The following is a 25,843-nucleotide window of genomic DNA, read 5'->3' as shown; positions in this document are numbered from 1 at the left end:
GCAAGATATGAGAGAAATGAAAAGGGGCAAAGAGGGGAGCAAAGAGGCCATAGTGGGAATCAGAGAGCTGCAAGAGTTCTGGAAATGGAAGTTCTGGAGGGAGAGTTAGTTGGTCAAGGAAGCATTAGCATCCGCACTGTACTCAGAGCTGGACAGGGACAGTGGCAGGTCTGTTTCCTTAGCCAAACTGGAATGAGGTGGCCTTCTGGAGCTCTTGGGACCTGGCCTGGGCTTCCCCACTGATAGGGTGGTTTGAATCCGTGGGACTCCGGCCGAGCACTACAGGCCGTGAGAACATACCAGATGGAGACCGGCGGGCGAGCGCCCTGGGAGCCCTACCCCTACTTTCTCGCTTTTCCAGCCAGGCAAGAGGCCTGTGCCCGGCGGGGTAACGAGCGTCCAACCCCGACCAGGGTCTAAGCCTACAAGCGGACACTAGGAAGGGGCTGTCGGCTGCCTGGGCAGCGCGGCCGCTCCGCGCTCCCGCCCCCGGGAGTCGGATTTGGCGCCTCCCCCGCGGCGGAGGGAGCCTGGAGGTGGGGTCGGGAGCCATAGCCCAGGGCTCTGATGTCACCGCGCGGCCGCAGTCCAGGAGCTCGTCTCGGGTTGGAGCTCAGGTACGCTGCGAGGCCGGGGGCCAGGCGGCGGAATCGCCGTTCCCCGGGGCGGTAGGGCGAGCCCCGCAGCTAGGTGCGGATGGGAGTGGCTGAGCCGCTGAGGAACAGCCCGCGCGTCGCTGGGTCTGAAGGTGTTGGGCTCCACAGCACGTCTGGTCTGCGCGAGTCGGGTCGGGCTCCTGCGCCCCTGTCCCCGCCTCCGGCAGAGGGGTGGTGGGCGCAGAACCGGTAGCGGCGGGAGCTGCTGGGGGAGCCCGCCGGGGGCTGGCGAACACGGAATGGGGCCTCACCGCACCCCCTAGCCACTCCCCGACCCCCGGCTCATGCCCTTCGGCAGCGGAGCCGCTAGGGAATCCAGCCCCCACCCCCTGCCCCTCTCTCCTGCGTCCAGGACCGCGTGGTCCCCTGCGCGCGTTTTGAGCCCTCCTTCCCCAACGGTGAACCCAACAGGAAAGGCCGAGAAATGCGCCGGCCGGGGGCCATCCACTGTGCCAGTGTTCGCGAGGCGCCGCTCTCCTGCTGCACCTCGTGACTTTGTCGCCCCCTGTGGCCACCAGGCCTGTGCTTCTTGCCTCTCTGACCTCAACTCAGCCTGAAGCCCCAGGTATGTGGTCCGACCTCGACAGCGGCCTCCTTTCCACATGTGCCCTAGCATCCCTCGTTTCCTGCCCGCGGCACGGAGCTAGAGCCTATGGAGACTCTACGGGAGGGCGGCAGCAGTGGAGAGCAGATGCTTCGCAGGGTGCGTTGTGGGGCGGACAGGCTTGGAGAATGGGGAGCCGTAGGGGGCTGGGAGAGCCATGGAACTTCCCCCTAATGCCTGCTCTTCCAGACTGTGTCTGGAGAGCTGGGATTCAAGACAGGCCCAGGACCCAGAAATAGAGTCTGGGTGACATGGAGGCAACACCCTACAGTAAGCCTACCACTGAGGAAGACCATCCTAGATATGATTTAATTCCTGATCCTTATTGATCATTTGAGGTTGTCTGTCTTTCTGGTCACTTTACCTGGATCTGTTTCTGTTGCCTTTGTGTGACTTTAGTCACTGGAAGCAGTCTCCATCGGTTTCCCCAAGAACCTCTAACTAAAAGCCTGGGTCTGTCTGCTTGCCTGGTCCAACCTCTCTGCTGAGGTCCAGACTCACATCTCAACCTACTCAACTGCTCACCAGACTTGCCACAAACACTGCAAAGTCCACAGGCCCCAGACCCGGCCTGGAACCCTTGGCCAGTCCGCATCCCAGCTTCCTCATTCCTGACACCGGCACCTGCACCTCCTCAGTTCCTAGCTCTGAACACTGAAGTCATCGTTGTCTCCTTTTCGTCTCTTGCTCTTTGATTCAGGTGATGTTTATTGCAAACAATGCCAATACCATATGACCCTACCTAATCTAGCGGTTTTCCAGGATAACATGCTGCTCCCCCTGGGCTGATGGGGCTTGAGAAAGCTTTAGTTCTGACTTATATTCAATGCAGGCATTGGCTCTGCAGCCCAGCCCACAGCTGACATTAGTGCTGACGCTAGGGCTCCTGGGGTGTGGCCACTCCCAGCCACAGAGGATGGTTGGACTGCAAGAGGCTCCCTGCAGCCAGACAAAAACTCTCTGCTCTTTGGGCTGAGGCCCCAAAACACACTAAAGGAGCTGGACTCTCTTACCCTATCTTGCATGGGTATCGGGTGCTCAGGTTACCACTGATAAAGCATTCTCAACACAAGATCAATAAGAAAATATACAGACATTTTTATTATCCATTTGAGCTGTTTTTATTGGGCGAACTCAGAACCCTTTGTCATTCAGTAACTCACAAATAAGAATTTTCAAGGTCTTTTTTAAGGAAACATCTTTGTATTTGAACAGTTACCCATGCCTATAGATGCAGTGAAAGTCAACATGGGTAGGCCTCGGTGGCATGAGCCAGGATAAACAGTGCTCCCAAGTTGGGCTCAGAAGGATAGCAGGAGAGGGGGCCAGCGTCTGGGTGGCTGGAGGGGTTCCCTAGAGGAGGTGAGTCTTCCAAGGGGCTGCTACTCAGTAGCTTTTCTTTCTGAAATACAGAGAGTATAAACTACTTTGCAAAAGTGGTCCCCAAGCCTGAGTGTGAGGACCAGCCTTCAGGGCTGGCTTTAGTAGGCACAGTGATGCCTCCAGGTGGGTGATGTCAAGATGTTCTGGTACCAGATCAGCTGACAGCCCCTCCTGGGAATGGTGGAAGTACTGCTTCTCCCTTTAAGGAAACACCATGTCCTCCCACCACTAACCTCTCTACCTGCCCTAGCCAGCAATCTGTAGAATCTGGGGTCTCAGGGAATGGGGTAGAGGGTGATCCTGAACTCTAAAATGTGTCTAGGAGGCTCACCAAAGTCTGTTTTTTCAGTTTCCACCCAGCTATGGGCCACCCTCCTCTGCAGTCCCAACCAAGAAGCTCAGGGAAGGCAAACCTGCTTTCTCCCCACCATCCACCTCCACACACAAAAGTCCCTTTAGCCCACACTGAACCCTGAGTTCCCAAGACTCAAAGCTACTTTCACCCCTGATCCAGGTACACTCCCCCAGCTCCTCCCCTTGTTCCCCATCCTGGCACTGGGAAGGTATTGATTTCTGGCCATTCCTGTTCCAAGCTATGCTTGCCTGCTCTTTTGGTTCTTAATAACCTGAATAACCTGGTCAGTGTCCATGAGTGGCAACTGTCTCACCCATTCTGTCCCCTTCTTCAAAAAGACTAATAGGGAGAGAAGAGTAGGTGGAAGCAAAGAAGCCCTCAACCTTCTCCACCAAAGCCACCCCCCCCCATCTAGTTCCTGCAATTCTGCTCCTTTCCTTGTCATTCAACAAATATTTCACATCAACTACATGCCAGACATTGAGGGTACAGAGATGAGTCAGTGCAGGGCCTGTCCTCAGGAAGTTCATGGGTGGGAATGGGGAGAGGGAATCACAGGCAAACCAACAATCACCATGCAGGGTGTCGAGTGCTGTGATGGGGAAGCTAGGACACTAGAGGGATCCCAAAGGGCCAGGAAACCTCTAAGCTGAACTCTATAGGAGGAGCAAGAGTGGCACAAAATGGGGTAAGCCTGTCACTCCTAGACAAAAGGCAGAGTCTCCCAAGCAGGGAACATATTATCCTGGGATCTGACAGTAATTTGAAGGGGGGGTGCGGATTGTTTCCCACAGAGGAGTCTGAGCTTTGTTGGGGGGGGATTGGGGTAAACTGGCTTTCAGCAGAGTTTGCTTCTAGGAAATTGATTCTGGCTTCAGTAAGCTTGGAGGCAAGCCCAGATTCCAGGCAGGGCTCTGGCTCTTACTAGCTATGTGCCTCTGGGCAAATCATTCCCTGGTTCAGAACCTCACTGTCCTCATCTGTAAAACGCAGGCAACAGTTGTGAGGTTCAAGATAAATATTTATTCAGAGCACCTGGAACATAACTGGCCCAGAGGAAGGCTGTGAAGCTGCCCCTGCCACCTGACCTGGGTCTTTCCTCCCCTCCTTTCTTGGCTCCCCTCTGATCTCAGATCGTTGTTGATGTTGTTTATGAGGAAAAGATCACCCGGAGGAGTTAACAAAGCAGCCAGGAAGCGGCCTGGGTGGGACAGGGTTGGGGAGGGAAGGAGCATGGGTATGTTCTCAGCGCTCCAGGAGGTGCCAGGGTAGAGGCTGGGCCAGAAGAGCCCCGGTAGGGAATGGCCTAGGCGCCACTTCCTTCCTCTGAGCTAAGGCTCTCAACCTCCAGAGGTGCTCTCCTGGTCCTCCTGCCTTTGCCATCCCAGACGAGGGAGGTGCGGGATGTTAGGGCCATGGGTCCCGTGGCCAGGGAGGCAATGTGTAAGCATGTCGGTGTTGGAGGGGCCAGCAGGCTATCCTAACCCATACCCGGAGCGCCTCACCTCCCACGCCGCCTATGCTTTTCCAGGCCTTACAGAGCTGGCCAGCCTCCGCCCTCGTCCGAGCAGCCATGGAGGCCCTGGGTCCCGGAGGTGGCCGCACCTCCCCGGCCTCGTCCACTCGCAGCCTGGACTTGCGGCGGTTGTCCGCGCCCACCGACTCGGCCTACAGCTCTCTCTCCGCTGCCTCAGGCGGTCCTGAGCCTCCTGAGCCGCGCACGCCGTCGCCTTTGGCGGGGACCCAGCAACTTCCCTACCTGGACTGGGACTACGTGCGCGTGGTGTGGGGCGGCCCGGCCCCCGCCGCCAGGCTTCGCACTTCCGCGCAGCCCCAGCCCGCGGCCCCCGCACGCAGTGGGCCTCGTGCCCCTGAAAAGGGCCCGGGACCGCTCAGCCGCCAGACCACCCCGCTGCTGTACGCGCTGGCGGCCGAGGCTGAGGCCGAGGCGCGGGCCGCCGAGCCGCCCAGCCCGCCCGCCTCGCGGGCCGCCTACCGCCAGCGGCTGCAGGGCGCGCAGCGGCGAGTGCTCCGGGAGACGTCCTTCCAGCGCAAGGAGCTCCGCATGAGCCTGCCCTCCCGCCTGCGGCCCGCGGCCCCCGCGCGGCCCTCTGCCGAACACCCGCGCTCCGCCTCGCTCAGCCACCCCGGCGGGGAAGTAGAGCCGGCGCGCTCAGGGGCTCCCACCCAGCAGCGGAAGTGGTGCTTCTCAGAGCCAGGGAAACTGGATCGCCTGGGTAGGGGCGCTGGGTTGGCGAGGCAATGCTCCGGAGAGGCCTGCTCCAGCTCTGGCTTCATCGGGCCGGAGCCTCGGGAATGGCAGCAGAGGACGCTGGTTGAGTTTGAAGGTCACCAGATCAGATGGCTGCCTGCGACCCAGCCCCCAAGTGTAGAGGACCCAAATCCCCGGTCCTTGAAGCTTGGCAATGCCTACAGGCCTGCCGCCAGTCGGAGTCGGAGCGCTTCCGGGGAAGTCTTGGCCCCCTGGGGAAGTCCAGAAGGTGTCATGCCCATTGCCCAGGTATGGAAGATAGGGGCTGCCACCTTGGGGTGGGGGAACCTAGAGGACTGAAAACTTGAGCAACATTTCACCCAATTGCTTGCCTTTCCAGGCTGTTCCCCAAGGAGCAGAAACCCCTAGACCACCATTGCAGACCAAACTTAACAGGTGAGAGACATGGACCACTCTGGGAACTGAAAGTTAGGGGAACTGAAAGTTGGGGGAGGCAGCTTTCATGGCTCTTGCTCAAGAAAGAAGGCCTCCGCCCACCCTCAGTTTGAGCCTTATGTCTCAAGGCAGAGTGCAAACCACACCCCCTAATCCCACCCCCAACACCCCACTGTGTCTCTGGTGCAGAACCAGAATCTTCCTTCCTGGTCACTGTGGTCAGTGTGGGGTCCTTGCCTCCAGGTTCCTAAATCAGAAGGAAGCTGCAGAAGTGTGTCCTGCAGAAGGACCCCAGAGCAGTCCCTCTGACTGTGAGCAGAGGGGCTCAAAGAACTGCATTGGGTCTGTTCGGCTCCCATCCCTTCCTGATGATGAAGTTTTCCTGGAAGAAGCCCCCCTGGTCAGAGCAAGATCACCTGCAGACTCCCAGACTCCCCTGGGGCTCCCAACCTGGTAAGTTCCCTCAGACTTTCAAGCAGAGTGAGATACACCTTTCCTATACACATCTATAAATTGCTGGAGAGGCATGGAACTCTCTCTTGAGGGAAGGCTGGGGGGGCGGGGCGGGTTGGGAGCTGGGAGTGGTTGGCAGGGGGAGGGGGGGGGCCCTTGGCCAGAGCTTTTTCTGATTTAGTGTCTCTTCCACTTTCAGTGTCCATGTCTCTGACCAGGAGTACGGAGCTGGCTTGAGTCAAAGGACTGACCAAGCTATAATCCCCCCAGAGAAGCCCTTCCATGAGGACCCAGAAACTGCAGGGGTGGATGAGTGTTGGCAGGGGTTAAACGGTTCTGTGAATGTTTCCAGGCCTACATGCTGTAGCCCCCCTGAGACTGCAAATGGTGACATCCTTACATTTGACCCCACTGGACTGCTGACCACTGTTCCCCCCACAGCTGCAGAGACTGACCTGAAACCTTTCCCAGGTGATACCCTGGGACCTCCAGACAGTGATACCCCAGGGCTCCCTGGCCGTAGTGCCCTGGCTTGGGGCCCTGGGGAGCCTGGTCCCCGGTCAACATGGGCCAGTCCACGCCTCGAGGAGCTGGTTCAGGAGCTGGCCAGATTGGATCCCTCTCAGAGTGACACTTTCACCTCCTATCCCAGCCCAGAGCCAGCCCTGGGCCTGCTAGATGGACTGATTCCTTTAGCTGAGGTCTGGGCTGCAATGAGACCAGCCTGTAGGGAGGCTGGAGAGGAGGCTGCTGGTAATTCTGAGCCAGGGTAAGTGAGGGGCATCAGGGACTCAGAGGACTTTAAGCCCCTGATCTCTGGGGCAGGACAACACAAGGAGCTCTGGTTTTGTCCCCAGGTCCTATCTACTTAACTCCACCCAGCACCTGCCAACTTCTCAGGAGGAGACAAGGCCTGAAAACCTTACCACCCACGTTGCACCTGACCAACCATGTGACCAGGGTGTACCAAAGCCAAATAACAGCATCCAAGCCAAGAAAGTGAGTGTGGAAGGGGCCATTGGTGGCTGAGTGAGGCCAGAACCCAGAGTCTGGTCTGGGGAGTCAGGGGCCTGGCTCCAGACTTAAGTGCCTACGCACTCCCGGCAGGCAGAGCTGGCGGACCTCCTCCAAAAGATGCTAAGGGACCTTCAGGCCGAGCAGAAGCAGCTGCAGGGAGCGGCCCAAGCTTGGGCCAGGCGCGGAGCTGCTCTGGAGGCCGCTGTCGGCCAGGCCTGTGCACCCCACGAGCTGGAGCGGTTCAGCCGGTTCATGGCCGACCTAGAGCGCGTGCTTGGCCTCCTGCTGTTGCTGGGCAGTCGCCTGGCCCGCGTGCACCGTGCTCTGGCCCGGGTGGGTGCAGACAGCGACCCTGAAGAGCAGGTAATGGTTAGGGCTGAGGAGGGCGGGGAGACGGGAAGGGCGGTGAGGGGTCTGCATCGGGCCTGGCTCACAGTGCCCTCGCCCTGCATCTCCAGGCCTCTCTGCTGCAGCGACTGGGGCTCCTGCAGCGGCAGGAGAAAGATGCTAAGGAGCTGAAGCAGCACGTGGCGCGGCGGGAGCGGGCCCTACGGGAGCTGCTAGCGCGCGCACTGCCTGCAGAGGAGCTGAGCGCCTACCGCACCCTGTTGGCCGGCAAGGCCGCCGTCCTGGCCCAGCAGCGCAGCTTGGACGAGCGGGTCCGCCTTATTCAGGACCAACTGGACGCAGTCAGGAACGACCTTGGCCGTCATCCCTCGTCTCCCAGGCCAGCCTTCCCCTCAGGGACCCATCCTCCCGATAAACCGCCCTTCCCCCCTCCCCTCATCTAGTTACAGGCGGTGAGGGTGGGGAGCATTGCCCTTGCCTCTCACCCGCATGATTCCGGATGACGCTGGTTTATTCGGTGCTTTTCCCTTGTGGTGGGGAAGACCCAGGCCCGGCTTTGCCGGAGTACTTCTTCCAAGTGTTCTCACGTGGTCTTTCCCAAATCTTGTGGATTATCTGGTAGTTAACAGAAATTTTAAATCTGCAGAATTCTCTCCTTTGATGAGCAAGAGTTCCGGTAAGGGTTGGCTGGAGGGAGATGAGACAACCTCAACTTAAGATTCAAAATGGCCATTTCTTTTCCCTCTCAATAAAAAAATTGATGAGAAGTAATACCTGGAGTCTGGCTTGGAGGCAGGGTCTTGTTTGCAAATTTCAGACGCCTCCCTGACTAGAGCAGATTAGCTATTTGTCAGAGGACATCAGTCAGGTCTAGGGATTCCTAGGAAGACTGAAGAAACAGGCTTGAAAACAAGAGGGGCCGGGCAGATGCTGTCACCAGTAGTCCCTAACTCTTCTGGTGACTGCATTTTTACCACAAAACTCTAGACCTGATTGGCTGAGTTTAGGTCCCTTTTGCTGGTTTTTACCCAAGCCCCTAACCTCAGTGGTATAGTAGAAGTGGGTAGGGCTGCCTCCCTTCAAGATTCAAGGCACAAGGAACTTCCCCAAATGAAAAATGGATTCAGATGCTTTGCCTAAAAACCCTGATGAGTGTCAAATACACTTGGGCATTTGGGGAAATTCATTCTGAGGCCCAAAAAGAACTGTCTTCCTCATCCAGTTGTGTTATCAAAATTGAATTTGTCCACCTCTCCTTTGGAAGACACTATGGGGTCAACCAGGCTTGAAGAGGGCAGTTGGGAGGATGGGAGCTGAATGGGGATGAGTCATGGGGTATCTGGAGACCTATTATGCTGGGGGTCTTATGTCCTGGAGATGCCTATTTGGGGTTGGGCTGGAGCTGGGAGTGGGGGGTTAAGGGCTAGAGTGAAATGAAACAAATGACACACACACCCTCTGTGTATCATCCCTGCGTACATAGAATCAATGTTCTCCAATATACATGTGAAAATCTGCCTTAGCATTTGTAGCTGCAAAGGCTGGGGACCAGAACATTGTTCATGCAAATACTGAGTGTATTTTTGTAAGCCAGGCACCTTAATAATAATGGTATCTAAAGCCAACTGACCTCTAAGTGAGAAATCTCTGCTTCTGAGCTCTTTTCTGATGCATATTGTCACTAAGTGCAACTGGTTGGGAATTTTAAGTGGTCGTATTCATACTAAAAGCATTAGTTACAACAGTCGCGCTATTGAGCACAGAACAATACTCACATTGTGCCTTTTTATAAAAAACATATGGGGCTCCTGCTGAGGCGGTTGCGGGTTCTAACATTCTGCTTTGCTTCTCCCCTTTGAACGCTGTGGGCGGGGCCTCCGCTCCAAGGTTCTCTGCCCTGCTGGACAGCTTGCTGCCAGACGCCTTCTGGAGGGATATACTTACTTCTGCCTTTTGCCCTATACAGTGCTCATTGCTTTCTCCTATTGTGATATTCTTCCCACTCCAGAATTCTTGCCTGAAAAAATCCTGTGGACAGAGGAGCTTGGCGGCTACAGTCCATGGGGTCGCAGAGTGGACGCGACTCAGCGCGCATTGTGATATTCTTAGAAATACACTTAACCTTGTCCATTAGGCCAGTGGAAATTGTGTATTTCAGACAAAACACTCCCAGCCCTGAATGGGCATGGGTAGCAGCGTCTGCCCTTGTCCGGTTAAACTGCAGTTTGGTTCTTGGCTGGTTTTGGCCATGGGGAAATACGAGGCTGCTGTACTTGTCTCTACCAGATCGAAGATCAGATCAGATCAGATCAGTCGCTCAGTCGTGTCCGACTCTCTGCGACCCCATGAATCGCAGCATGCCAGGCCTCCCTGTCCATCACCAACTCCCGGAGTTCACTGAGACTCGTCCATCGAGTCAGTGATGCCATCCAGCCATCTCAACCTCTGTCGTCCCCTTCTCCTCTTGCCCCCAATCCCTCCCAGTCATCAGATCGAAAGCGCCCACCAAAGTGCGGCCCCAACTGAGCAGGTCCTTCCATTTGTCTCCTTCTCCTTCCTGCCCCAGTTTATCTTTCTTCCACACCCCGTTGTTCCTTCAGAAGACAAGAACGATCTCAGCATAGGTGTTGGATATTAGCACCACAGGCTAAGACTTGGGGGTGGAGGGAGGCAGTGAATACGAGAAGCCGGGTGAATTCCACCCTCCTAGACGCTGCCAGCAGATGGCGCTGTTCTTTTTATGACCCTTCACCTCCTCTCCAGCTACCAGGCCTTCCGGGCTAGCCCCAGGGATGCTGCCTTGTCCTGAGCAGTGTCCCTGTTGGGCCTGAAGGCGGGGGCTAAGCCTTTGCTTCTGTCGGAAAGAAATTCTAGCCAGTTGGCTGTGGGAAGGTTGGCTCGCTTTCCTTTGCCACCTCCTTCGACATTTGTTGGTTAATGAGGAGTGGGGAGGGGAAAGCTGGGGGTGGGGGTTGGGGGTGATCTTGAGGATCAATATCCAAAAGAGCCTTACTTAGTTCCTTACTTAGTTCCCCACGGTGGAAAAGAGGGTTCCTTGGGTCTCTGCTGGGGTTTCTGTCCGCACCTCCCCAAGCTTCTGCGCCCCAGCCTGCTGGTCCCACCACCCCCAGCCTGGCGGCCTGAGACGCTGCGCCCCACAGCTTAGCGGAGTGCCCTTGTTGCTGGGCAACAGGCAGCCGGAGGCCTCCTCTCCCACTCGCCTCATCCCGCCCCCGCGGTTCCTCCTAATATGGATTTAATTAGTGTACTTTTTACCTTCTGACTGTAAATTGGAAACTGAGTAGGGAAGCAATGTTCCGCGGTGCTCCAAGCCGGCGCTCAATCTGGCTGGAACAGTCTGCTCTGCACACCACCTACCTCGGCAAGCAGCTGGAGTGAACCTCAGAAATCCTCAGGGGAACAAACTACCTCGCTGTTCAGTCATGAGTGATTCAGAAGCTTTCAGACGACATTTAGGTCAAATGCGGTTGAGGACCACCGCAGAGAGAAGAGAGAAAGGGGGAATGTGGGGGGCGGGACGCAGGCAAATGCTGTAAATCAATCCTCCCAACGAACCCATAACATTACTTTCACGGCCTAGCTGCAGTTTAGAAAATCACCATGGGTGTTTACCTGCTGTCTTTGAAATTGAAGTCAGCACTAAGTTCTCACTAGGAGAACTTTTTTCCCCCTTCTGGAGGAGAGGTCCAGAGATCTCTCTCTCAATCACTCCCTCCCCACCTCTCTTCCTCCCACTCCCTCTCTCACTATCTGGTCCTTCTTTCCACTTCCCTGCAGTAATATCTGAGGCCACCTCTGCTCCACAGGTTTAAGTCCAGAGGTGGGGCAGTTCTGGAAGTGTGAAGCCAGCCATAGAGGTTCAAGGCAACAAGCTGCCTGGAGAGTGACAGTCTACTTATTAAACCATTTTAAAAGGTCAGATAATTTCTTCCAGGATAAGGCAAAGAAAAGGGGAAGAATATAGGTCCTGATAGGCCCAGCCTTAAAGCCATGTGCGCAGAGGGGTGCTTTCAATCCAGAAGGCTGAATACTTGTTTAGGACTGGAAGGAGAGGCTGGGGATTTCAGAGGTATGTGCGGTAAGAAAGGCATAGTGGAGACTTCCCTGATGGTCCAGTAGTTAAGAATCTTGCCTGCCAACGAAGGGGACATTGGTTCAATCCCTGGTGAGGGAAGATTCCGCACACCTCAGAGCAATTAAGCCCCTGTGCCACAACTACTGAGCCCACGTGAGCCCAGAGCCTGTGCTCCGTAACAAGAGAAGCCATTGCAATGAGAAGACTGAGCACTGCAACTAGAGAGTAGTCTCCACTCATCCCAACTAGAGAAAGCCCACTTGCAGCAACGAAGACCCAGCAAGCTAAAAATAAATTAACAAATTAAAAAAAAAAAAAAGAATCCACCTGCCAATGCAAGAGACAAGGGTTAGATCCCTGACCAGAAAAGATTCCACATGCCACTGGGCAGCTAAGCCTGTGTGCCACAACTACTGAGCCAGCATGAGCCTAGAGCCTGTGCTCTGCAACAAGAGAAGCCGTCATAATGAGAAGCCCGCTCGCCACAACTAGAGAAAGCTGACACACAGCAACGAAAACCCTGTGCGGCCAAAAATAAATAAATAAAAGGCACTGTGATATTTGAAATAATGTGATATCACTTACAGAATATAGGATAGTTTCCCTTTTGTGGGAATATATTTTTCCTAGTAGTGTCAATATTGTTGTTTATATATACAGGTACTAACATGGTAAAAGAATGGTGATCAGGTAGAGTAACAGCACAAATCAGAGCTATTTGGTTTTGGAATGCATCCAGATATCCCTTTGGGACCAACTTGGCACTCCTAGTAATATTTCAGGATGATGTTGCAGTTCACAGACAACTCTACCTACTCATTCCATGTGCTCCTCCCTCCCCACAGCCTGTAGGATAGGTACTGCCAATTCCACAGAGAGAGAGATGGAGCTTGGAGAATTGGGTGACTTGCTTAAGGTCACTAAATGAATAAAGAGCTGAGATGAGATCACCTTGCTTTTCTGTAACAGGATGCTTTACTGGAAAAGAGCAGCAGGATGCCATCCTGACCGTGACAGTTACTAGCTTGAGGCCATCAGATCAGATCAGATCAGTCGCTCAGTCGTGTCCGACTCTTTGCGACCCCATGAATCGCAGCATGCCAGGCCTCCCTGTCCATCACCAACTCCCGGAGTTCACTGAGACTCACGTCCATCGAGTCGGTGATGCCATCCAGCCATCTCATCCTCTGTCGTCCCCTTCTCCTCTTGCCCCCAATCCCTCCCAGCATCAGAGTCTTTTCCAGTGACTCAACTCTTTGCATGAGGTGGCCAAAGTACTGGAGTTTCAGCTTTAGCATCATTCCCTCCAAAGAAATCCCAGGACTGATCTCCTTCAGAATGGACTGGTTGGATCTCCTTGCAGTCCAAGGGACTCTCAAGAGTCTTCTCCAACACCACACCTCAAAAGCATCAATTCTTCAGTGCTCAGCCTTCTTCACAGTCCAACTCTCACATCCATACATGACCACAGGAAAAACCATAGCCTTGACTAGACGGACCTTTGTTGGCAAAGTAATGTCTCTGCTTTTGAATAGGCTATCTAGGTTGGTCATAACTTTCCTTCCAAGGAGTAACCATCTTTTAATTTCATGGCTGCAGTCACCATCTGTAGTGATTTTGGAGCCCACAAAAATAAAGTCTGACACTGTTTCCACTGTTTCCCCATCTATTTCCCACGAAGTGATGGGACCAGATGCCATGATCTTCGTTTTCTGAATGTTGAGCTTTAAGCCAACTTTTTCACTCTCCACTTTCACTTTCATCAAGAGACTTTTGAGTTCCTCTTCACTTTCTGCCATAAGGGTGGTGTCATCTGCATATCTGAGGTTATTGATATTTCTCCCGGCAATCTTGATTCCAGCTTGTGTTTCTTCCAGTCCAGCGTTTCTCATGATGTACTCTGCATATAAGTTAAATAAGCAGGGTGACAGTATACAGCCTTGACGTACTCCTTTTCCTATTTGGAACCAGTCTGTTGTTCCATGTCCAGTTCTAACTGTTGCTTCCTGACCTGCATACAAATTTCTCAAGAGGCAGGTCAGGTGGTCTGGTATTCATTCCCATCTCTTTCAGAATTTTCCACAGTTTATTGTGATCCACACAGTCAAAGGCTTTGGCATAGTCAATAAAGCAGAAATAGATGTTTTTCTGGAACTCTCTTGCTTTTTCCATGATCCAGCAGATGTTGGCAATTTGATCTCTGGTTCCTCTGCCTTTTCTAAAACCAGCTTGAACATCAGAAAGTTCACGGTTCACATATTGCTGAAGCCTGGCTTGGAGAATTTTGAGCGTTACTTTACTAGCGTGTGAGATGAGTAGCTTGAGGCCATACAGGTTACTTACAGTTTCTCTAGGCTTCCTCACTTTAAAAATCAAGATACTAACAGTACATACATTGTAAGGTGGTGGTGAATACCTACAAAGTGTTTAGAACCGTGCTTAGCACTTAGTAAACACAGGTTATATATGCATTCCCCATAGCCTGGTCTGGAGAAGGCAATGGGACCCCGCTCCAGTACTCTTGCCTGGAAAATCCCATGGATGGAGGAGCCTGGTGGGCTGCAGTCCATGGGGTCGCAAAGAGTTGGACATGACTCAAAAACTTCACTTTCACTTTTCACTTTCATGCATTGGAGAAGGAAATGGCAACCCACTCCAGTGTTCTTGCCTGGAGAATCCCGGGGACGGGGGAGCTTGGTGGGCTGCTGTCTATGGGGTCGCACAGAGTCTGACACGACTGGTGACTTAGCAGCAGCAGCAGCATGGCCTCGTCAAAATTGGGAAAGGAGTATGTCAAGGCTGTATACTGTCACCCTGTTTATTTAACTTATATGCAGAGTACATAATGCAAAATGCCAGACTGGATGAAGCACAAACTGGAATCAAGATTTCAGGGAGAAATATCAATAACCTCAGACATGCAGATGACACCACCCTTATGGCAGAAAGTGAGGAGGAACCAAAAAGCTTCTTGATGAAGATGAAAAAGGAGAGTGAAAAAGCCATCTTAAAACTCAACATTCAAAAAACTAAGATCGTGGCAATCTGGTCCCATCACTTCATGCCAAATAGATGGGGAAACAATGGAAACGTGACAGACTTTATTTTCTTGGGCTCCAAAATCACTGTGGATGGTGATTGCAGCCATGAAATTAAAAGATGCTTGCTCCTTGGAAGAAAAACTATGACAAACCTAGACAGCATGTTAAAATGCTGTTAAATATGACAGTATATTAAAAAGCAGAGCCATTACTTTGCCTACAAAATCTGTCTAGTCAAAGCTATGGTTTTTTCAGTAGTCATGTATGGATGTGAGAGCTGGACCATAAAAAGGTTGAGTGCCAAAGAATTGATGCCTTTGAACTGTAGTGATGGAGAAGACTCTTGACAGTCCCTTTTACCACAAGGAGATCAAGCCAGTCATTCCTAAAGGAAATCAACCCTGAATATTCACTGGAAGGATTGATGCTGAAGCTGAAACTCCAATATTTTGGCCACCTGATGGGGTGAGCTGACTCACTCGAAAAGACCCTGATGTTGGGAAAGATTGAAGGCAGGAGGAGAAGGGGACAACAGAGGATAAGATGGTTGGATGGCATCACCAACTCGATGTACATGAGTTTGAGTAAACTCTGGAAGATTGTGAAGAACAGGGAAGCCTGGCTTGCTGCAGTCCATGGGGTCGCAAAGAGTCGGACATGACTGAGTGACTGAACAACAGCAACATACCCTGGTCTCCTTTAGGTATGTAACACATACTCAAGAATAGCCTCCGTCCTCCTGAGAGGAAATGTACAATTGTATTAAAAAGCTTGCTGTGGATATGAGTCATACACATCCACATCAGCAATTAACTCTTTCCCTATTAAGAGGAGTGATTCTGTTCCCTGGGATAATTTTAACCAGATAAATTGCCTTAATCGATGAACAACTTTTTTTTTGGTCATTTGTTGGAAATACTCTTCCACAGGTATGCCTCCTGTTAACCAGATATTCTTCTTGCAAACTTCCTATATGCATATCAAACCTTAATTTCCTACTAACTTCCCATATAGTTTCAGACAGTCTCAGCCTGCAAGGGAAAAGCAGTGGTTTGTTACACCTGCGCGTTAGGCTTATTGACCCTAAACTCTTGCCCAATGTTTTTACTTCACTTGGAAGGTTTGCAGCACACCCTTGTGAAACACAAAGATTCTTCCGCAGTTTAAGAATCTTCCTCTGATTTAAGTGTGCCATAAACATTATTATTGTTATCGCTACTGCGCTGGCTTACATTTTGTCTTTCTCAAAGCCAGTCATACCTGTGTGTGACCTTTGTTACCCTCAGTCAAGTTTCTCTTTCATTATGAAAATTTTCTAATATTTTATTCTTAGACCTTCAGCTACTCAGATTGCTTTCATTATTGCCTCTCATCATTTAGTTTTTCACAGAGGCAGACGATTTGATGTGCATTTTGAAATAATTTATGCAGCTTAGCTAGAGTTCCAGGCAAGGAAGATGGGAGAGGCCAGATCAGGGCCTACATTTATCTACAGTTTTTGGCTATCATATCCATGTTTGGTTGATTCCTTTACTTTGCAGAGAAATCCAAATTCTTTCAATAGTAGAGTGCTTGAAAGAAGCAAAAGGATGGGGATAAAAGTAATGAAAAGAAATGCAAATACAGTAGCAAGTGCTATAGAATGTTTAAGGGAAGTACAACATCACACAGCAGGAACAAAATGGGAAAATGTTTATTTCATTGGTTAAATCAAAACATTCCAGGAAGGACTGCCTTAAATAATTTTCAGAGGCCTCACTGATACATATATGGGAGGGGAGCCCCACTACCCTGGCCACAAAAACTATTTGGTATAACTAATCACATGCAAACCCAATTTGCAAAAGCAGAGCATTATTACAATATGATATTTTAAAAAAAGATTGGTTGAGCAAATAGACTTCGTATCTTTAAAATGGGAAAAGAGCCATTATAATTATGCTGGGTTGAACCTGAGAAATCCTGGCAATACTTAAAACCTTCTCAATTACAAATAGGAGCAAAGATACAGGTGAACTAAGCTACCCCTCTCTAAGGTCGCTGAGTAAGGAGACTTTGCATTTGCTATTTTGGAATAAGTTGTTTGCTTTCAGATGGCTTTTTAAAATGGCTACCACATAAGTTTTGCTTGTATAGAACTTTCTTATAAAATAGTTGCTCCTTAATTGTATCTGTTACTATTTAGCCAGTTATTTTTCTGGTGTTAGGATATGACATTTTTTTTCTTTGAATATTCACCTACTGCAGTGAAAGGCTCAGCCAGATTTGAAAGCCACAGATTCAGAAACATGGCACAATGGTGCAATTCACAAATCAAATTTTAAAAAGTTAAATATTCATGCCATGGCAAAGTAGCCAGCGACCGGTGACAAAGATACATTTCACCATAAAGACAACCACAAATTAAAAGTATTTGCCAAAAATGTCTTTTCTCTCATTGTTAAATCACTTTTACTCCCAAGATGCACTTGTTTTCTAATATTTAGCATTCACAGTATAACTGAAATTAATTACATTCACAATGGTCACTTTCTGTGTTCAAGATTGACATCTTGATTGCTTAAAATGAGGTAGATAACCATTCAAGGGTTTTGTTGGTTGGGACTAAATTCCTTTATATCTTGATTGTTTTTTTTTTTTAATAGAATTCCAAAATATTTAGCAAAAGATTGAACATATCTGAGCATTTTGGAAAAATATAATTTCAAGAGGTTATTTTATGAAAGTTGTTTTACCTCATTTCAACTTAAAAACAGGATAAAAGCATCAAATTACAAATGCACTGCATATCTTAAAGCTGACAAATAATCTATCATCACACAAAGCTGTAATTCTGCTTTGGAAGTATATAGATGCAGAGGCATTGGTTTAAATCATTCAGGGGCCAGACCAGCTGCTGCCCCTGAACCTTTGATCCTAAATTGCAAATCTCCTCCAAGGTTCAAGCCTGATTTCCAGAGTTCTTCATAGGAGGCTCTCACTGAGATCTTGAATCCCATCTCTGGAGAAAGATTAAGTTGGAGGCAAAGGCCCACTTGGGTAAAACAGGCTGCAGTGGACAAAGCTGGAGACACGATGGAGCCAAAAGTGTTGGACCATGGTCTTGGGCAGGCTTTGACTGTGAGAGGGAGGGGCGATTAGAGCCACCAAGTCGTCACCTTGGGAACCGTCAGGTTGCTGGGGGTAGGCTGGGCACTAGACCAGCCAAGGCTCCTGGAGTGGGTCGACGAGAGATTTCTGAAAAGGCTGGCAGACTGCCGCGGATCTTTGTCTTTTTACGAGGAGCCATGGGCGAGGCTCCCAAGAATTTGTTTAAGGAGCTTGACTTTCTCATGCCTCGAGCCAGATCCTGGAGCATCAGGTCATCAGCCAGGACGCCCAGAAACGCGCTGGTGGTGGAACTGAGGATGGTGGCCGCCACCTGCACGGGGCGCCGGGCCGCAAAACTGCCACTACCACCAGCAGCCCCATCGGGTTCGGTCGAACCTCGCAGGCCAGGGTCGCCAAGTAGGCGACGCAGAGCATACGAGGCGCCCGACTGCAGGTACTGGTAAGCGCGCCGTCCGCTGTGGTCGCGCACGTGCACCTGCGCACCCAAGCGGACTACCAAGAGCACGGCCGCATCCTCGTGGCCGTGCAGCGCCGCCAAATGCAGCGGCGTATAGCCGCCGTGCGAGCGCGCGTTGACGTCGACCCGTGCGCCCCCACGCCGCGCGACCTCCACCAGCTGCTGCACCATCTCGAGGTCGCCGCTCTTAGCGGCCCAGTGCAGGGCTGTGAAACCAGACATGAAGTCGCGTTTGGCTGCCAGGCCGAGGTCGCGCAGCAGCAGCCCGTGCAGCTGGTGGGTCCAGCGGCCCCCAGCCGCCCGCACTAGCCACTCGTGTTCGGCCGGCTCCAGGGGCACGGCGGACGGCGGCGGGGCAGCCGGAGCCTCCTCAGTGTCGGGGCTCAGCAGGCGCGGGCCGGCGCGCGACAGGCGCCTCAGGTGAGGGGAGCGGCCAGAGCCCAGACCGAGGCCCAGGCCGGACTCCTCAACCGAGAGCCGCCGCAGCAGCATCGGGGAGCTCCGCGGACTGGGCTCCTCCGACAGCTGCCTGCGCAGGCCCTGCTCCTCAGCCCGGATCCGCAGCGCCGAGGGGCCGGGGACGCAGCGCACAGGCAGCATGCAAGGCTTCTGAGGCGGAGGGCGAGGGGTGGGTGGTGGTGGCCCCCGAGGCGCAGCTTCCGGGTCTGGCGGTTCTACGTGGGGCGAAGGTGCCTCCGACGGTGCCGTGGACGGTGGGGCCACGTCTTCAGAGAGACCCTCAGAGGGCTGGGCCAGTTCGAAGGCTGGAATCTGGGGGTCAGAGGGCACCCCTGACTGCCAGGCCGGGTCTAACAACAGCCCCTGAGTGGTCTCTGAGGCCGGAGCCCCGGCGGTATCCTGCTGCTCTGATGGCGGGGCCGGGTCCTCAGCCGGTTCCGCCGCCCTCGGTGCCCAGGACGCGGACGGAGCCCCCGAGGCCGCGGTTTCCTCCTGTGAGACAGAAGTGACCTTCGACGGCGGGGCTGGTGCCTCCGGGGCGCTCTGGAAGCAGCAGGCCGGGGGCTCGGGTCCGTCGTGGGACCGCGACTTCTTCTTCAGCACCACGAATTTGACGCCGTCGAGCTCCTTCACCACGGCCACGTTGTTGACGAACTGCTTGAAGCGGTCCCTGCGGGCTGCGCGGCCGCGTGGGTCGCCGGCCTCCAGGAGCGGTTTGAAGCGGCTCAGCAGCTCGGAGTTGCGCACCTTCCCGCCGTTCTCCTGCAGGAAACCCAGCACCGCCGCCTGGCTCACTCCGGCGGCCGCAGCAGCCGCGGCCGCGGCCAGTGCCATGGTCACTTACCGCCCCGCAAGGGGGGAGCCAGGCCGCCCGCTCTCACCAACTCTGCGGCTCCCGGTTGCTGGGCAAGGTGGACGTCGCGGCGCCGCCGGAGGAGGGAGCCGGGGTTCCGGGAGTCAGGTCCGCCTCGGCCAGGCTCACCTGATCTTTTTCACCGAGGCGTGACGGGCGTGTCCCCGAAGCTGGACCTCGGTCATGCCAGCGCAGCGGGGCCCGGCAGTCTCCTGGAGAAAGGAGCCGGGGGCCGCGGCGCGCGACCCCCGCCGCTGCCCCGCGGGGTCCCCAGTCTTCGGGGTAGGTGTCTGCCTTTACAATCTGTCCAATGGGCGCCGGACTCCATCCCCCATGCGCGGTGCTCGCCTTACAGGTGACAGCTGCCGCCAGGGCCGCGGTGGGAGTACGGGAGCGGAAATTCTCCACCGCCCCTCCCAACCCGGGAATTAAAGGCGCAGTGCCAAGCTTCAGCTCGGTTCCCGGTTGCTAGGTGGGTGTGTTCCCCAGGGATAACGCGGTCGCCAGCCGAAGCCAGGTTTCTTATTCCTTTAAGAAATGTTTAACCACCACAAAATACCGGGCGATTGCTTCAACCAGTAATTTATTTAAAGACCATCAATGCCTTCTGAATTGTTGATTACAGAAAAATGGCTTCGTGTAACTTGCAGTAGACACAATTCGCTGTGCGTGGCAATGTATGTCACCCGAGATTTAGAAGAGACGTTTTAAAAAGCAGTTTTCTTATGATGCGATAGTACATTTTCACATCGAGTTTGGGGAATAAAACCACAGGAAAACATAAAGAAGGAAAAATATCACTTAAAATTACCATTAACATTTTTGACTGTTTTTTTTCTCCCTCCCCCTACACATGTGTATACATGTTTATGCTTTAAAATAAGAAAGTAAAATTGGAATCATGCTATGTTTTTAAAAATTCACTTCCTCCACAAATATTTGCTGCGCACCTCGTTTCTGCCTCAGAGAAGGCGATGGCACCCCACTCCAGTGCTCTTGCCTGGAAACTCCTGTGGATGGAGGAGCCTGGTAGGCTGCAGTCCATGGGGTCGCGAAGGGTCAGACACAACTGAGCGACTTCACTTTCACTTTTCACTTTCATGCATTGGAGAAGGAAATGGCAACCCACTCCAGTGTTCTTGCCTGGAGAATCCCAGGGACAGGGGAGCCTGGTGGCACAGAGTCAGACATGACTGAAGCGACTTTGCAGTAGCAGTAGCAGTAGTTTGTGCCAGTACCTTTTCAGATTGTGATACATGGTTTAGAAAGACAGATAAAAACCCCTGATTTAGTGGAGCTCTTATGGTAGAATGGGGGAAGGTTTTTGTTGTTTAGTCGCTAAGTCGTGTGGGGCTCTTTGTGACCCCTTGGACTGAAGCATGCCAGGCTTCCCTGTCAGGGGATGGTGGGGAGCGACAAAGAGAAGTGATATGGTAAATCTGCAAATTGTATAATATACTAGAGAAATACTATGGGTATTTAAAGTAAAATAAAATACTATGGGTATTTAGAGTAAAATAGAGGGGCAGGTTCAGAGAAGGCAATGACATCCCACTCCAGCACTCTTGCCTGGAAAATCCCATGGATGGAGCAGCCTGGTGGGCCGCAATCCATGAGGTCACTAAGAGTCAGACAAGACTCAGCAACTTCACTTTCACTCTTCACTTTCATGCATTGGAGAAGGAAATGGCAACCCACTCCAGTGTTCTTGCCTGGAGAATCCCAGGGACGTGGGAGCCTCATGGCCTGCTGTCTATGAGGTTGCACAGAGTTGGACACGACTGAAGCGACAGCAGCAGCAGCAGCAGCAGCAGAGGGGCAGGTTGCAAGTTCGAACCCTGTATTCAGGGTAGGACTCACTACTAATCCCTTTAAGGGATTAGAGATTTATATAGGTAAGTAGAAGAAACTTTGAGCAGAAGAAACAGCCAGGGCAGAGGTGTGATCAGTTTTTTAATTTACAAACACAATACTACAAATACATAAACAAAGACACTGGTAGTTAAAGAGAGCAAGACTCTTGAATCAAAATTCCACACTTGAGTCCTGTCTCTACCTTGAGTACTCGCTTGACCTCTCTGTGCCTCAATTTTCTTATTTGTGAAGGGAGAAGTGGACAGTAATTACACTTAGCAAATTGTTGTGAGAATTCTGTGAGAAAGTAAATATAAAGCACTTAGAACATGCTTGGCCCACAGTGAATATTCACATTATTAGTAGTAGTATGTTGTTCAGTTGCTCAGACATATACCACTGTTTGCGACCCCATGGACTGCAGCATGTCAGGCTTCCCTCTCCTTCACCATCTCCCAGAGCTTGCTCAAACTCATGCTCATTGAGTCATTGATGCCATCCAACCACCTCATCCTCTTTGGATGAGATTTGGGCTCCATTTCCTCATTTGAGCTCCAAAATCACTGCAGATGGTGACTGCAGCCATGAAATTAAAAGACACTTACTCCTTGGAAGAAAAGTTATGACCAACCTAGACAGCATATTAAAAAGCAGAGGATTTTTTCAAAGATCCTCCAAATTGTTCTTTCTAGTGGATGAACCAATGGAGATTTTTAGTAATCCCATCCAAATTAATTTCTTGATGGGAGTTTCTATTCCTCAACTTTTCCCATTTTTATTTTGCAAAATTTCAATCTTAAGTATTATTTCTTGTGTTTGTAGCCATCCATCTACTCTTTCTTTTTCAGTTGAGGTACAGTTGATTTACATTACTCTGCAGGACCTTTAAGCCTGCAGAGTTTCCGGCCTGAAAATGGAACTTTTCCCTATTTTGGTCTGGGCACTTGGGGCGCAGAATTTCCAGCCTGCAATAGGATCTTCCCTGTATTTCAGCCCAGCTGCAAAAGTCCTGGCCCCAATACAAACCTGGCCCCAATACAAACACACTAGCTTTTGTGAATGGCACACTAGCTTTTGCCAAAAGCAGGGAAAGGGCTCAGAATTTTCTTACTTTCAGTCCTTCATGGCCCTTAGTCAGAATCCAGATTTGAGAGACTCATGCCACGTGTCTTTCTGTTGCTTCCCTATCTCCTGTCGCCCTCTGTCTCTATCCATCAGATTTCCTAGATGACCCCTGCTTGACCTTTCATATCCACATGACCTCTAGGAAAGAATTCTGGGGTTCCCTTTGGTTCAGGTCTTTCTCCTATTTTCAAAAGCCTGAGGGATCAAAACTCTCCTAACATTCTAAAGAATTCCCTTCTAAAGACTGTGGTTTCTCAGGGTGGGGAAGGACCAAGCTTCCCCGACTCCTGCAAATTCCCTTAACCCTTCAGAGTCTTCTGATGGGACCAAGACCTCATGTCCCACCAGAGGGACAATCCAAGATTTTTATCAGATGATCTGCCCCTGATATCAGAGTCAATTTGAGCACTATTTGATCTATATTTTAGCTATAAAACTATGACTACAGAAAGGAAAGATGACTTTTTGACACAGGATGGCCATGATATTCTTTAGACTCCAGAGAAAACTGGTTAAAATCAAATTTTTTTTTTCTTGGAAACTGCAAAACCAGTTCTTTTTGCATATCCAATTAAAAACAACTAGCTTGTTAAAGGAGAAGGCAGTGGCAACCCAGTCCAGTACTCTTTCCTGGCAAATCCCATGGACGGAGGAGCCTGGTAGGCTGCAGACTGAAGCGACTTAGCAGCAACAGCAGCAGCAGCTTGTTAAAAGGCCTGCCTAGGGAAAAGCTTGAAGTTAACCCTTTCCATGTCCTTGAAATACACAGCCCACTTTGCCTGAGACCTCAGCCTTGGGCAAATTAGAACTTCAAGCAAAAAAAAAAGGGGAGGTGGTTAAAGAAACATTTTAAATCTCAAGTGGAAAACTATGAGATCTCTGTCTGTCTGGATTTATGTATGTCTCCGTGTGTGTCTTTTGACTTTTTTTAATATTGCTGAAGTTGTAAATGAGTTCTAATTGGCCTAAAGAAAAGTAAGCGCTTACAAATCAGACAATTCTTAATACAAGAGAAATTAACCTAAATGAATTTCAGATTCACATGAACTGGGAAATAATATTAAATATCTAGTATTAATGTTTGTTTGCTAATCTGATATAGACAGGTCTAAGAGTCATTAACATTAAGCATAATATTTTCATTGTGTCTAGGTTTATTATAAATTAAATATTGTAATATTGTTTTATCTGTTACAAGTTTGTCAGCAAGGAAATTACCTCAAGTGAAGAAACTTCAAAAAAATATATAAATGAGATATTATATTTTTAGATAAACTATTAATAATTATACTTTAGAAATGTCTGTCTAAAACAGTCTGTCTAGATTTTGGTAACCTGAATTTCTAGAGTTGTGCTGAACTAAGTGATAGAAGTTTATTGAATAGCTATGTCACTTCCAAATAAAATAAGATTTTGAAACATTAATTCAGTTCAGTTCAGTCGCTAAGTCATGTCCAACTCTTTGCGACCCAATGGACTGCAGCACACCAGGCCTCCCTGGTGTCCATCACCAACTTCTGGAGTTTACTCAAACTCATGTCCATTGAGTTGGTGATGCCATCCAACCATCTCATCCTCTGTCATCCTCTTCTCCTCCCGCCTTCAATCTTTCCCAGCATTAGGATCTTTTCAAATGAGTCAGTTCTTCACATCAGGTGGCCAAAGTATTGGTGTTTCAGCTTTAGCATCAGTCCTTCCAATGAATATTCAGGACTGATCTCCTTTAGAATGGACTGGTTGGATCTCCTTGCAGTCCAAGGGACTCTCAAGAGTCTCCTCCAATACCACAGTTCAAAAGCATCAATTCTTCAGCGCTCAGCTTTCTTCACAGTCCAACTCTCACATCCATACATGACCACTGGAAAAACCATAGCCTTGACTAGACGGACCTTTGTTGGCAAAGTAATGTCTCTGCTTTGCAATATGCTGTCTAGGTTGCTCATAACTTTTCTTCAAAGAAGCAAGCATCTTTTAATTTCATGGCTGCAATCACCATCTGCAGTGATTTTGGAGCCCCCCAAAATAAAGTCTGTCTCTGTTTTCACTGTTTCCCCATCTATTTGCCATGAAGTGATGGGACAGGATGTCATGATCTTAGTTTTCTGAATGTTGAGCTTTAAGCCAACTTTTTCACTCTCCTCTTTCACTTTCATCAAAAGCCTCTTTAGTTCTTCACTTTCTGCCATAAGGGTGATATCATCTGCATATCTGAGGTTATTGATATTTCTCCCGGAAATCTTGATTCCAGCTTGTGTTTCTTCCAGTCCAGCGTTTCTCATGATATACTCTGCATATAAGTTAAATAAGCAGGGTGACAATATACAGCCTTGACATGCTCCTTTTCCTATCTGGAACCAGTCTGTTGTTCCATGTCCAGTTCTAACTGTTGCTTCCTGACCTGCATACAGATTTCTCAAGAGGCAGGTCAGGTGCTCTGGTATTCCCATCTCTTTCAGAATTTTTCACAGTTTGTTGTGATCCACACAGTCAAAGGCTTTGGCATAGTCAATGAAGCAGAAGTAGATGTTTTTCTGGAACTCTTTTGCTTTTTCTATGATACAATGGATGTTGGCAATTTGATCTCTGGTTCCTCTGCCTTTTCTAAATCCAGCTTGAACATCTGGAAGTTCACAGTTCACGTACTGTTGAAGCCTGGCTTGGAGAATTTTGAGCATTACTTTGCTATCATGTAAGATGAGTGCAATTGTGTGATAGTTTGAGCATTCTTTGGCATTGCCTTTCATTGGGATTGGAATGAAAACTGACCTTTTCCAGTGCTGTGGCCACTGCTGAGGTTTCCAAATGTGCTGGCATATTGAGTGCAGCACTTTCACAGCATCATCTTTTAGGATTTGAAATAGCTCAACTGGAATTTCGTCACCTCCACTAGCTTTGTTCGTAGTTATGCTTCCTAAGGCCCACTTGACTTCGCATTCAAGGATGTCTGGCTCTAGGTGAGTTATCATACCATTGTAATTATCTGGGTCATGAAGATCTTTTTTGTATAGTTCTGTGTATTCTTGCCACCTCTTCTTAATATCCTCTGCTTCTGTTAGGTCCATACCATTTCTGTCCTTTATCGAGCCCATCTTTGCGTGAAATGTTCCCTTGGTATGTCTAATTTTCTTGATGACCATTATATCTACTACTGTGGGCAAGAATGCCTTAGAAGAAATGGAGTAGTCATCATAGTCAACAAGAGTCCAAAATGCAGTACTTGGATGCAGTCTAAAATACGACAGAATGATCTCTGTTCATTTCCAAGGCAAACCATTCAATATCAAGGTAATCCAAGTCTATGCCCCAATCACTAATGCTGAAGAAGCTGAAATTGAATGGTTCTATGAAGGCCTACAAGACCTT

At 50.4% G+C, this 25,843-nt stretch overlaps 2 protein-coding genes across 6 annotated transcripts; one reads left to right on the top strand and one right to left on the bottom strand.

Moving 5' to 3' along the window:
- Nucleotides 1–309: 309 nt before the first annotated feature.
- SHROOM1 (shroom family member 1) lies at nt 310–8,263 on the top strand. 5 transcript variants are annotated; one of them, XM_061423474.1, is made up of 10 exons: nt 310–617; nt 1,068–1,221; nt 1,660–1,960; nt 4,530–5,519; nt 5,611–5,666; nt 5,910–6,119; nt 6,319–6,888; nt 6,977–7,118; nt 7,227–7,499; nt 7,595–8,263. In XM_061423474.1, exons 4-10 carry the CDS (start codon nt 4,572–4,574, stop codon nt 7,925–7,927), a joined length of 2,532 nt encoding a protein of 843 aa, XP_061279458.1. In that variant the 5' UTR covers nt 310–617; nt 1,068–1,221; nt 1,660–1,960; nt 4,530–4,571; the 3' UTR covers nt 7,928–8,263. The 5 variants fall into 5 exon arrangements, with proteins under 5 accessions (XP_061279458.1, XP_061279457.1, XP_061279454.1 ...); XM_061423473.1 differs by lacking the exon at nt 1,660–1,960; XM_061423470.1 differs by lacking the exon at nt 1,660–1,960 and having other exon boundaries at nt 1,068–1,359.
- An 8,033-nt stretch (nt 8,264–16,296) lies between these two features.
- SOWAHA (sosondowah ankyrin repeat domain family member A) lies at nt 16,297–20,248 on the bottom strand. The gene has a single exon (XM_061423469.1). It carries the CDS (start codon nt 19,480–19,482, stop codon nt 17,791–17,793), a length of 1,692 nt encoding a protein of 563 aa, XP_061279453.1. The 5' UTR covers nt 19,483–20,248; the 3' UTR covers nt 16,297–17,790.
- Nucleotides 20,249–25,843: the final 5,595 nt, after the last annotated feature.

The sequence above is a fragment of the Bos javanicus genome, chromosome 7 (assembly GCF_032452875.1).
Source record: "Bos javanicus breed banteng chromosome 7, ARS-OSU_banteng_1.0, whole genome shotgun sequence".
Lineage (NCBI taxonomy): Eukaryota > Metazoa > Chordata > Mammalia > Artiodactyla > Bovidae > Bos > Bos javanicus.
This window is presented reverse-complemented; position numbering and strand designations above follow the sequence as displayed.

Bases quoted from the DNA above. Each gene is read 5' to 3' on its own strand.
- SOWAHA (XM_061423469.1), bottom strand. From the start codon at position 19,482: ATGGCACTGGCCGCGGCCGCGGCTGCTGCGGCCGCCGGAGTGAGCCAG.
- SHROOM1 (XM_061423470.1), top strand. From the start codon at position 1,309: ATGGAGACTCTACGGGAGGGCGGCAGCAGTGGAGAGCAGATGCTTCGC. The intron at 5,667-5,909 runs GTGAGAGACATG...CCTTGCCTCCAG, and splicing joins TTGCAGACCAAACTTAACAG to GTTCCTAAATCAGAAGGAAG. The intron at 7,500-7,594 runs GTAATGGTTAGG...CTGCATCTCCAG, and splicing joins ACAGCGACCCTGAAGAGCAG to GCCTCTCTGCTGCAGCGACT.